This window comes from Alosa alosa, chromosome 16 (genome assembly GCF_017589495.1).
Source record: "Alosa alosa isolate M-15738 ecotype Scorff River chromosome 16, AALO_Geno_1.1, whole genome shotgun sequence".
Classification (NCBI taxonomy): domain Eukaryota; kingdom Metazoa; phylum Chordata; class Actinopteri; order Clupeiformes; family Clupeidae; genus Alosa; species Alosa alosa.
This window is the reverse complement of record NC_063204.1, coordinates 12,620,126-12,633,540: the sequence shown is the minus strand read 5'-3', so window position 1 is coordinate 12,633,540 and position 13,415 is coordinate 12,620,126. Positions and strand designations below refer to the sequence as shown.

The 13,415-nt window shown below is 42.4% G+C and overlaps 1 protein-coding gene across 1 annotated transcript in view; it reads left to right on the top strand.

Moving 5' to 3' along the window:
- The window catches only part of arhgef12a (Rho guanine nucleotide exchange factor (GEF) 12a), a 67,486-nt gene that overhangs the window by 35,044 nt on the left and 19,027 nt on the right, over positions 1-13,415 (top strand). Inside the window, exons 5-10 of the mRNA XM_048267005.1 lie at positions 220-318; positions 7,488-7,537; positions 8,336-8,393; positions 8,714-8,907; positions 9,853-9,930; positions 11,500-11,619. Coding sequence (XP_048122962.1) covers positions 220-318; positions 7,488-7,537; positions 8,336-8,393; positions 8,714-8,907; positions 9,853-9,930; positions 11,500-11,619 — 599 coding nt within the window. The remainder of the gene's footprint in view (positions 1-219; positions 319-7,487; positions 7,538-8,335; positions 8,394-8,713; positions 8,908-9,852; positions 9,931-11,499; positions 11,620-13,415) is intronic.

Sequence of the window (13,415 nt, the reverse complement as noted above, 5' to 3'; positions counted from 1 at the left end):
ACTATCATCTGAATTGTCTCTCTGTTTATTGATAGCATTGTTTATTGATTGAATCTAAACACCTTTGCACTGTGTGTGTGTGTGTGTGTGTGTGTGTATGTGTGTATGTGTGTGTATGTGTTTGTCTGTTGTGTTTGTATTTGCAAGGCTGTTTGCGTGCGTGTGTGTGTGTTTGCATGTGTGGGTCTCTAACTTCCCGTCCTTGTCTGTCCGGTGCAGGGCTTGTGCAGAGATGCGTCATCATCCAGAAAGATGAGAACGGCTTCGGACTGACTGTGAGCGGAGACAACCCTGTGTTTGTACAACACGTCAAGCAAGGTGAGTCCCTCTCCTCAATGGGTCGCTGTCCTCCTAGTCCCTCCACACACGTCAGCCATAATGAAGGGCATTCACTCATGCCTATACATTATGATTCAGAGTTTACAAACATGCTGTCAAAACCGCTAAATATGGAAGTGAGTAGCCTAAATATATTTTTGGTCAAAGTTAGGGTTTCCCTTCCTGTTCTAAATGTCACTCCTCCTGCAGGAAGTTATAGAGAAACGTCAGGGCTCTACACTAACATTTTTTCCAGGAGCACATGTGCGCCCAAATTAAAAAAATTTAGGAGCACAGACACAAATTTGGGCACACAGTCAGTTCTGTACTTAACTTACACATAATCTAACATTACACTGCAGCTAACAGTTGAACATGCCAGTGCACCAATTGCAAAGATTAAGAATGACTGACGACATTTAGGCTACAGGAAACAGGATTTTAAAGATCAGTGCCTACTTTATTTTCAGTCTGTTCTATTTTCCTACATTTTGTTAATGTAAAATAATATAATACATTGCCATATTTGCATTCAGCCTGTATATCAAGTATCCTGCCAAATGTAGGCTAATTTATTTATTTGGGAATCCATCTGTAGCTAATCCAAATATGCCTATGGTGACCTATCTGACTGCATACTGAATACTACTACTACTAAGACAGTCAATTTGCTCTTCCACAAAACCCAACATAGTCTAATCAAGGATATATATTTTTTAATACTTTTGCACTTCAGCTTGTATTCAGTGTAAACAAACAAGAATGCATGGAAGCCTGGAGTTGTCAGTAGCGTTCTACCTTTGAATAAAATGGGAGTATTACGGGAGGCTACTTTTGTGCCGGTTCGTTACAGCTATATTTTGCATATTGCAGCCAATACGTCAACTGGGCTAAAAGGCATGTTAGGTTACCTTTCCTTCTCTCACTGCATTCTCAGAATCTCATCCTGTTCCTCCTATATCCGATGAATTCGTGGATAGAAGAACTAATTTCTTCAATCTTTGAATCTTGGCTGGCTAGTCTAACTTTACGCTTTTTCTGCAGCTCTTGGATTTGATAGAAGCGACTACTAGCGAGTTAACTGCTAACGTTGATGGGAGGTGTAGTTTTTATGCTGCATTGCGAGCGTGATTCTATGGTTTGCACCAGTAATGTTTTCCCAATGTTGCGGTGTATTTTGTAGACAAACAACATGGTTAGAAGTCTAACCAGCGCCCTAAATATTTTTGGGAGGTGAAATACTGTAGAGCCCTTTTGTAGGTTTGATTTATAGTTTGAATGAGTTACAGTTAGTGTGAGTTAAAGGGAGTTACAGTTAGAGTGAGTTAAAGTGATATATAGTTACAATGATTTACAGTGAGTTTAGGTTTGATTTGAATGACCTACAGGGAGTAATAATGAGACCTATGGTTAAAGTGAGTTATAGTTCATGTGAGTTAAAGTTAGTTACAGTTAGAGTGAGTTTAAGTGTAGTTACAGTGAGTTATATTTACAGTGACCTTAACATAACATTTCCAAAATCAACTTTTAAAAGTGGTTGCCAGCTTGGCAATCAGGAATGAGGTTTTGCTGCCAAAGCCAACCAAATCTTATTGCCACTTGTAAAGTTGAATCTAATCTAATCTAACAACCAGGCAACCATTACAGTCGAGCCTTGTTTTAATGGCACATAACCTCATAACATGACGAATGGCACTTCTGCTATTCTATGTAGGCAATTACCGACCTAGCAACCTTTTCTGGTTTCGGGTAGGAAATTGCCCAAAGTGAGTTACAGTATAGTTACAGTGAAATTGAGTTATACAGTGAGTTTAAGTAAGTTTTGGTTACAATGAGTTGAAGTGAGAGTTATCGTTACGGTGTGTTATAGTTATAGTGAGTTAAAGTGAGAGTTATCGTTACAGTTTATAGTTACAGAGAGTTAAAGTGAGAGTTACCGGTACAGTGAGTTATAGTTATAGTGAGTTAAAGTGAGCGTTATAGGTACAGTGAATTATAGTTACAGAGAGTTAAAGTAAGAGTTATAGTTACAGTGAATTATAGTTACAGAGAGTTAAAGTGAGTGTTACCGTTACAGTGAGTTATAGTTACAGTGAGTTATAGTTACAGTGAGTTAAAGTGAGGGTTACCGTACAGTGAGTTATAGTTACAGTGAGAGTTATGAGTTACAGAGTTATAGTTACAAAGTGAGGGTTACCAGTGAGTTATAGTTACAGTGAGAGTGTTATAGTTACAGTGTTACAGTGAGTTATAGTTACAGAGAGTTAAAGTGAGGGTTACCGTACAGTGAGTTATAGTTACAGTGAGTTAAAGTGAGGGTTACAGTTACAGTGAGTTATAGTTACAGTGAGTTATAGTTACAGAGAGTTAAAGTGAGCGTCTCAGGGGCAGCTCCAGTCCACTCTGCAGTGTTCTGCAGTCCTCCAGTCTCGCTGCTTCCTGGAGCGAAGCAGAACTGATAGACTCTGAACAAGCCCAATTAGGGTTCCCTCAGCCTGAAGCTGCAGAAAGGGAGAGAATAGCAATATACTCTCCTACACTTAGATGAGAGAGAGAGGAAGAGAGAGATAGTGGTTCTGGTGGTTGTATTGCTGGTATGGGTTTATTTATTTTGTGCTTCTGTGCTTGAGTGCTTGTTTTTAAAGTAATCTAAAGAAATCGGATCTGGACTGGAAACGGTGCATGTTGTATTAATGTGTGTGTGTGCGCGTGTGCATGCTTGCTTGGTTTAGTGCTTATCTGTGTTTGCCACCACCACAAACGACCTTATCTGCCACCAGTCGTGCACTGCCGATCTGATTGTTCTACATTATTGATTGATCATCTCAGTTTAACAGCATGGCCACTTGGCGCTGTGCCTATGTGCTGTGCCCGATCGATCGCTGTGTTCCATCCTCCATCTTGTTATCTCTCACCAGTTGCAAGTTGCTTTTTTCTCATTATGAGCTTAAAGAAAGTGTATGTGTCAGTGAGTGTGCGCTTATGTTTGTAAGTGTGTAGATATATGTCTACATATGTCTCTGTGTGTATGCGCTCATCTTTGTAAGTGTGTGTGTGTAGATTAGTGTCGTCATGATACCAAAATTATGACTTCGATACGATACCTGCCATAAATATCTCGATGCTCGATATTGAAACGATACCACGGCAAAATCCGAAAATATCTGGAAAAGAAAGGACACAGACCTCCTCCAAGTGTATTGAGCCATTTGTGGTGAATTTGGTGCACATTTTTAGTGTGCAGGTCAATTCTGGGTTCTAAACTTCCTACATAAGTATTATTTTTTATAGACAGTAAAATAGTAATTTGTGTGTGATTAAGTCCTTTGTTGTCTCCATTTACATGGTGTTGTATTTCGGCAATAAAGTACCTTTTAAATAGCCAAAGTAGCCTAGATCAAGGACAGTGTTAAAATGACTGCATGCAAATCACTGAATGCTATGCGGAGGGGGCTTATCTTTAGGCCATCTGATGTAGGCTACCCTAGGCCTTCCTGTGTTTATAGGATTTCTTTGACAGTTGCAAAGGGGAAAAGGTGAAGATAGTCTTCTTTGCTCCCAGTGTACAAGTACGACGTTCCAACCAGGTCTTTGTCAGATAGGCCTACACCATTACCTGTTGCAATATATCTGTGTAGGCTACATTACGTCTATTTCTTTGATAACATTATTTGCTACCACGTAAAAGCCGCTATTATTATAATTAGGACTCAACACGCTTCAGTGGCATTATAGCCTATGCTGTGGGCTTCAATTGGCACATTTCGGGTAGCCTACCCTACATCTGGGCAATAATTATTTAACAAATTGCAGTCTACATGCCATGACAAACATTACCAGTAGTACTGACCGAACATTGCGTTTTCATCACAGCACACTATGATCAGTCGTTGTCTCGTCAAAATTCACTGATGAAGGAAGGTTTGTTTTATCCCAGAAAACCATTTCATTTCAGTTAGGCTAGACTAAAACTGAAGAGATGAACTTGGCACTAATCATGTAGTGGTGTTTTCTATAGCCTATTCGTTAACCTGTCGTTCTTTGAACTCTTTTAAAAATGTTGGGATATGTCTGCGAGGTGCTTAGCCAAGTTCTATGCGTAGCCTACTGCTTTTGAATGACTGAAACATATTTTACAAACAGGCCTCTGTGTACCTGATGGCTTGCCTTCACTATCCGGGCGATGTATCCGTAATAGTTCCAGATTTCACTTCACCTTCTGTTTTATCTACAAGCCGAGGACTTTCTTCAAAGAACTAGTCTATCACTCAGAGATGCATGCTTGACACGCCCACTTGCCTAGATTCGTGCATGGAGAGTGGGAGCAGTCCACACAGACACAGAACATTATTATTTTAATAAAGTATCGATTCTAAAAACGTTTTTTGCGTTAAGGCATCGTGATACCTTTTTAGTATCGATACACCGTGCAACACTAGTGTAGATAAATGTCTATATGTTTTTGTGTGTGTGTGTGATTGTAGCAGTACTGCGCTGGCTGGCTAGGCATCTAGGAAGCAGTGCCATTTGTTTTGCATAGAGAAAATGAGCCTGGCTGGAGCATAGCCTTATGCTTCCTTTGAGTAGAACAGATCTCTCCCAGCAGCCTAATACCTGGACGCTCTCAATGTGACACTGTCACTAGCCACGTTTACATGGACACTTCTATTCCGATTACAAACGGAATAACGGCTCAATCGGAATAAAAATAGTCATATAAACACCTCAATCGGAATGAAAATTCCTGATCCAATCAGAATTTTAATCGGAATGAAGGAGGTGGTGTAGTCCGTTCCTGTCCGATTGAACAGCATGTATATGGTCATTCGGATTGACTGCTGTATCTTCTCAAGGAAAAGTAGGCAATGACGACTATTCCGATCAAAGATTCTAAAGCGCTTGAGAGCAGCTGATCGGAATAGAACGTACCCCATGTAAATAGACAGCACAAATTTTTCAATCGGAATAGTTTAATTGGAATGACAAAAAAAAACTGTCTACGTAAACGTGGCTACTCGGACTCAGTAGGGAAGGATTAGAGGAAATGAGGTGCATCATAATAGGGAAATCTTCTATGTGGTTTCTCACGTTTCTCCATAGTCCCTGCAGTCGTGAAATTATCTAGCAGTTTAGAAATGAAGACATGTTCTTCCCAGGAACACACAGCAGCTAATCAATCAATCAATCAATCAGGGTTTGTTAAAATTATGTATGTGTGGTGGAGCATGTCCTTTATGCCATAAGGAGTAAATTGGAGATATTTGGAGATGTCCAGCATGTATTGCTCTGTTGAGTGCTGTTTATAGCGTAAGCTTATTTTGTGTATAGTGAGTATAGTGTAAGTAAGAACTCTCTTCTGTTTAGGCTACTACAGGATCAGTTTCAGCTCCTTGCTGCTTCATGTGGTTTAGCGTTTCAGTAAGAGCTTTGATGATTGGTCTGTGAAGTTGGTACTGGCAGTAGGAGCTCCTGTGATTGGTGTGTGTGTAGTTGCAGCTGTGTGGTGTCTGTCTCTTTGATGTGAGAGTGTGTGCATGTCTGAGTCGGGGCAGATGTTGGCCACTCTAAAGCACACAGGGGGATTAGTTTCCCAGCCCAGTATCACTTAATCATGTTCCCGCCCGAGGATCACTTAGCAGGCCGCACACTAACACACACACACACACCAGGCTTCATAAAAGCCAGCAGAGGGGGGGCAGGGCCATCCATGGTTACATTTACATTTAGTCTATTTGTTACATGGTTACATTTACATTTAGTCTAATGTAGTTGGTAATGTAGTTGGTAAATGCACACCTAGCTGAGGTGATCAACTGATTGAAAACAAAGAAAACCCTCTTTAACCCTGATGAAGGTGTAGAAAGCGATGGCACGTTGGTCGAAATAAAAGAAAATAGTTTTGCATGGACGGTTTGAGCGTGTGACCACTCTTTACATTTAGTCCTCAGATGCCACATGCTGTTATGCAAAGCGACACAGGTGAGGTACGATTAGGTTCCAGGTTTCGTCTTTGGAACTGGTTCCAAATGTTCCGATCCATTGGAATCGTACACGTCCACGCATTAAAGGGACACCAGGCAACGTTTTTGTGTTAATTAATCATCTTCGTAAGTCGGTATATGGTTAAATGACTCATTACGGGGCGAATGAAGGCTTTCTCGCCCGCCCCTACTGCCTGTAGGAAGAATATCCCATTTGCAAGTTCGGTGTATCCTACCCGCCGACCGAAGCAGGATCAGTTTACATCCTGCATCCACAGCACAGAGGCAGGCTAACAAAACGCTAGAGATTGTTGCAAACGTGTGTATAATGGCAGAGCCGGCAAAGAAGCAGCTTAAAACCCTTGGACGGAAGATGCAAAGAAAAGGAAAAGAGCTTCAGACCAAGTGAGGGGGAGTTTCATAGAGAAAAAGCATCAGGCTTGCCTGGTGTCCCTTTAACGTTAAGATTTCACTAACGATTCCGAATGTTCCATTCTGTCCCATCCATTCCCGCGTCTCGGCACGTCACAGTATGCGAAATTGACATTTTAAAGCATTCAACTTCTGTATTGATATTGCACACTTGATATTCATTCTCTAAAACCACTTTAAATTAGAAGTTCAAAGCCATCCTATAAGTGTTCAGCAAATGGCATAGGAATCGATAAGAAATCGCATCGATAAGCAGACCTGATAATGGCATCGATTGATAATTTCTTAACAATGCCCATCCCTAGGTACGATGCACTCATACAGCTAATCAAGAGAAAAGATGGGTATTCTTTTCAAAGTGCTTGAAGGTTCTCTTTGAGCCCAGGGCGAGGCTTAATAAGGAAACTGGTCGTCCTGTAGGTCTTTTTTTTTCTCTGTCAGCCATATGATTGTCTTTCATGGCCGGTTAACATTACCATGCAAAGTCAGTGCTATTCTGGTTTGAATTGACAGATATGGCTATTCAGAGACTTTATGAATACATTAGATTATTAGATTCATCATGCATAATATGCTTCGATTATATAATTTGTAGCAATGTTTGTAGTAGTCTTTAGGGTAGGTCTGGAGTGTTGAAGAGGTGGGAGTTATATTAAAATGTTTAAATCATAAGGTGTTGTTGCAGAACTCTTGAGGACCACTTTTGGGGTGTAGGTGTCTTAATGTTTGCCTGTGTTTTTTCCTCCCCTGCTTCAGATGGAGCTGCTATGCGAGCTGGTGTTCAGACGGGGGACAGGATCATTAAGGTGCCTTTGCTCACACACACACACACACACACACACACAGACCGAGACACACACACACATGTACATAGAGAGAGAGAGACATACGCACATACACGCTTGTGTACTGGCCTCGAGATGGCTGATAGGATCATTAAGTTGCTTTATGGAGCCTGAACCTCCCAGATACCTCCTGTTGTACATGCCCTGTGTGCACTGCACCTCTCCTCTGTCAACATGCATGCTCACACATATGTACCTGAACTCGCATACACACACACGCACGCGCACACACACACACGCACACACACACGCACACGCACACACGCACACGCACACGCGCACGCACACACACGTGCACAGACAGAGACACACACACACATGTACATAGAGAGAGAGAGACATACGCACATACACGCTTGTGTACTGGCCTCGAGATGGCTGATAGGAGTTGCTTTTATGGAGCCGCACCTCCCAGATACACATGCCCTGTGTGCACTGCACCTCTCCTCTGTCAACATGCATGCACACACACACACACACACACACACACACACGTGCACAGACTCTCTCTACATGCACTTCTACATGTTTTTTTTTCTTCCCCTGTCTGTCTAGACACACACAGATATAACATCCATGCCATGCATGTTTTCACCTGTCTATACTGCCCCCTGATGGGCATCTACCCATATGACAAGTATCTCTGATGACATAATAACAGGAAGTCATTTCTTGGGAAAGCCATGATGCGGCTATATTGTTTTATTGTTTATCTGTTTTGTTCTCTGGAATTTGCATTAATGTTGTTGTGGTGTTTAGGTTAACGGGACCTTAGTAACACAATCAAATCATGTGGAGGTTGTCAAGTTGATAAAATGTAAGTATGGCCAGCTACAGTACATTATAAGATTCCACCACAACCTATTCCATCTTCTCTGCTCCTCGTACTTGATAGGGTGTGTGTCTGTTTGGTAATTTGTATGTTCACTGTCTGTGAGCTCAGGAAGTTTAGTTTCCAAAACAATATTACAGTGCAGGTTTTAAAACCGCAAAATAGGACTGAACATAGACAAGCATAATAGCACCTTGACAACTTGAAGTCTTACCCGAACTGTGTGTGTGTGTAGGCGGATTATGACGCTGATATGCCTGTGACTCTCTGCTTGTCTCTCCTCCCCTCTCCTCTGCTCTCGGCAGCGGGCTCGTATGTGGCCCTCACTGTTTTGGGGCGTCCCCCTGGGCTGCCCCAGATTCCGCTGACAGAGGGCGATGGCGAGCTGTCCTCCACGCTGGGGGGCTCGGCCGTCTCCTCTCCCCTCTCCACCCCCACCATGGCCGGGGAGAGGGGCTTCAGCACCGCAGAGCCCCCCACCTCGCCGTTGCACGCCTGGGTAAGACCACACACACACACACACACACACACACACACACACACACACACACACACACACACACACACACACACACACACCAGGCACATGCACACACACACAGGCACACACACACACACACACACCAGGCACACACACACACACACACACACACCACACACACACACACACCAGTCTGACCTGTTTTGCAGTCTCACTTCTTTCTCTCTGTAGTATGACATCAGATCTGTCACCTGTCACCTGTCTGTAGCCTCAGCAACATCTGTAGTCATACCTGTTTGAAGTCTAAACTACTTGTTGTTATCTCTCTTACCCGTCATCCTTAATATTGTCTGTGTGTATTTCCCCTGTATTTTTTTTCCCTCATTCTTAAACCTGTTCAGGTGTATGTGTGTTGATTTTCAAACCTTGTGTGTGTGTGTTGTGTTGGTTTTAACCTGTGACTATCAAGCCTAACCTGTATGTACTAGTTCTGCCCACAAACCTGTTGAAGTTTATGAGGCGCACTTTAAAACGTATCCACCATTCATAAACCTGTTCAGGTGTAAGTGTGTCGTCTCTTTAAAACGTATCCACCATCCATAAACCTGTTCAGGTCTATGTGGATCTCTCTATCTATCTCTGAATGGATTAGTGGTGTGTATGTGTGTATTATTCTGTAGTTGAGTCATGTTTGTTATGATTCTTCCGCCCTCCCTGTGGATTGTTCTGAAGCCACTCACTCACTCTGTTGCTTGGCGTTTCTCCTCCCTCTCTGTTACCCCCCTCCCCCCTCTCTTTCTCTTTCTGTCTGTCTTTCTTTCCTTCTTTCTCATTCCTTCACTCTCCACCATCTGCTTAACATGGGTGTCATGCCCTGGCCAACCCTCCTGTATTCCTCTCTCTCTCTCTCGCTGTCTCTCTTGCTCTTTCTCTCTCTCTCTCTCCCTCCCTCCCTCCTAACAGGAAGAGAACAGCAGCGCACACAGCCAAAAGGTTGACATCTTGCAGAGGATGTTGTCGAAGGGGCTGCTGGAGTTACAGGTTAGCGCTCGGGTGCTAATGCTAATTATTATTGTTGGGTGAGAATGAGGGTAGGCAGAGAAGGGAAGGGTTGTGAATGGGTGCCGTCGTCTCTGCCGTCGGTAACCGTGGCGACGGTGCCATACTGTTGTGCTGAGTGTGAAGTGAGATGTTTAAGTGAGAGTTGTGTACTGTGTGTGTGTGTGTGAGAGACAGAGAGAGAGACGCTACGGGCAAACTGAACTATTTTCAGAGCCTGGCGTTGACTAGCAGGAACGTTTGGTGTGTGCCTTGCCGATATGAGTGAAGCTTCCTGTTGAGACTAATTGGCAGCTTCAGTGCCACAGATATGCTTTAAGTGTGTGTGTCTGTGTCTGTGTGTGTGTGTGTGTTGATGCACATCTGTCTATGTGTTTGAGGGTTTGTGTCTGTGTTTTTTGTATGCCTGTATGCATGTATGCTGTATATTTGTGCCTGTATTAGATTTGGGGAAAATATCTTAAAAATATCTTAAAAATCTTGTGATTTGCTATAGGATTTTTGAATGTCAGTTAATTGATTCAGTTCAGATTCACATATTTCAAATGTCTCTTTAAGTTGTGTTACTTCTGATTGGGGAACATGCCTAGTGCATGCCAAGCACAGCACTTCTGATCGGCTGTGAAGCTCACCAATCAGAATTGCTGTGCTCCTCACATGCTAGGCATGCTCACCAATCAGAAGTGGCATGGAGGATGACATGAATATAAAAGTCATAAATGTGACAAGATTAACTGTGCACATTTACTTGTAGCCATGATTTAGGTTCATATTGCGATATTAGGGCAGCCCTAGTTTGTGTGCGTGCGTGTGCGTGTGTTTGTTTATGTGTACATCCATGTATGCTTGTCTGTGTGCGTGTGAGAATAGTTGAGTTTTTGGCACCCAACCACACAGGTCAGTGGAAACAGAAACTCACGACTTGACTGGCTACTAATGTGCTCACAACAGCCCAGGAACCAACACACAGACACATGCACACAACACCAAGTTTATCTTGTGGTAAGAGTGGTCTACTACCCTCAGGCTGACAAAGGACTCAGGAACATATTTTCTCACAGCCAAATACACCGCCACACACACACACACACACACACACACACACTACTGCACTGGGTTCTTACAATACAGCATAGACCAATGGTAAATGGCTTGTTCAGTGTGTGTCACTGTACTGTACAGAAATGTGTATTTGCCGATATGCATGCTCCTTAAGAAAGGACACATGATCACATGATGGAGCCTGCATCCTAATTTACCTTCTGTAAGGTCTGGTAATATTTGGTAGACCCTGGCCTCAGTAGGACCACAGTTGGTGTAGGACGCACTAGTGTAGGACACCTGAGTGCAGTATGGGAGGGGGCCTAAAAGTCTATGTGGGGGCCGTGTGTGTGTGTGAGAGAGAAAGGGTGTGAGTGCACTGGTCTTTACCTTACACCAGATGAACTTTTGATGCATTACACACATGCTTGGTATGAGAATACACACACGACACGCACACGCACACACACCCAACACACCCAGCTATTAAGTCTGTCTTGTGACGTTTAGTCCTTGAAGCAGGAGTACAGTCGGAACCCCTCCCCCAAACTTGCACGTGAGATCCAGGAGGCGCAGAAGCACATTCCACATCTGCAGGACCAGATCAGCAAAGCCACCGCAGCTACGCAGGTGTGTGTGTGTGTGTGTGGTTTGAGTGGTTTGATCACTCATGAATATAGGCCATTCTAAAATTACATCAGGGTTTCCGCATGGTCATAAAAAGTAAATGTAAAAATGTAAATTAGGTTCATAGGCCAAGTATAAAAGGAATTTGGTCTCTGTATTTATCCCATCCGTGAATTAGTGAACACACAGTGAGGTGAAGCACACACTAACTAAGTAATAAAAAGTCTTAAATTTGATAATAAGAATTTTAGGCCCTAAGAAGTCGGATTTTCCTTAGTCTTAAATTCATAAATTGGTTCATTCAACGGTTCTAGGCTACCATCGCTTTTTCCCCCACGAGAAATGTGCTGGCGGCGGCATTCATCCATTCCGCTTGTTGTAGTTCTGTCTGAGGAATCTGGGTGTTGTCACAGCATTCCACAACTACAAGGTCCATACGGCAGTGCAGTTACAGTCTATGGTCAAGTGTTGCACCAGAGAGGGTTGAAGCGGGTTTCTGTGAAATTCCGGCGATTATGTTCAATAAGAATGACAGTGTTTCGCAATAAGATGCATATTTAATGTCAGTGTGCGCAAAGCATGCTTCTAGTGCTTACCGTAGCCTATTTGTCTTTTCCCCTCACACACACATGCAGCTCTTAACCTGCAGCTGTCATGTGTGTGATACTGTGACTGCAAAGCAACAAATAATAGCCTAGCTAATGCTAAGTTGATTTGGTGAAATGCACCTCTCAAGTTTGTGTTGCTACCCTACCTAGGCTATGGAATTTAGTTCATTTAGGTCTACTGTTGGGTTTAATGACATTTTAGAAATAGGCTACACAGCCTATTGACAAACTCACCAAAATCATAGAAATGAACATTGCAAGACACTTCCATCTCTTCCATGATCCAGAAAGATTTTCTTTGGCTTGTTAGTTATTTGAACATTTATTTATCTAATGACATTGAAAACACAATGATTTGCATCCACATATCCTTGCACTGTGCGCAACTATTTTCCACTAGCTTAAAACCGTGACTGACAGCTAATTACTTTTTACATTCTTCTTAAAGTTACAGGCACTCAATTAGACCTACACACCACCAATGTATTAACAATAAAGTATTCAAATTACTAAATCTTTAGCTATTACTAATTATGCAGATCATAAAATACTAGAAATTATTAACAAAATTTTTTCCAGGGCTGTATATTAAAAGACCACTGCACATTTTTCAGATTTTTTTGAATGAATTGATGGTCATATTCAAAATTAAGACACCGCTGCAAATTTGAATATGACCGTCAACTCATTCGAATGTCACTCCGCAACCGTAGGATGACATCAGACAAATGTGAAGTGGTCTCCTGATGTTTTCCAGAGCTGTATAAAGTTGATATGAATTCCAAAAGATGAAATAGAAACATATGACATAAGCCATCAGCTACAGTATGGCTCGAAGACGGTGCGTTTAGTAGTTGGCTCAAACCCGTTACTAACAATCGGTATTATCCGTTACTAACAATCGGTCTGTGTCGTCTCCAGTTGCACACACAGTGGGTTCGGATCAACCTCCACCTTGAAAGCGGAGATCCTGTGGGTGTTGAATACCGTGACCAAACATCACTTGTACAACGGGAATGAAGATCTAGCCAAACTTTTCCAAACAATGTTCCCAGACACTAACACCGCCCGAAAAAATATTTTGAAGGGAATTTTAATGACTGTTATTTTTCGTTATTCGTGTGGGTCATAAATTTAGATCATAATGGTCATAAAAAGGTCTTAACAAGTCTTACATTTGACTGACTGAAC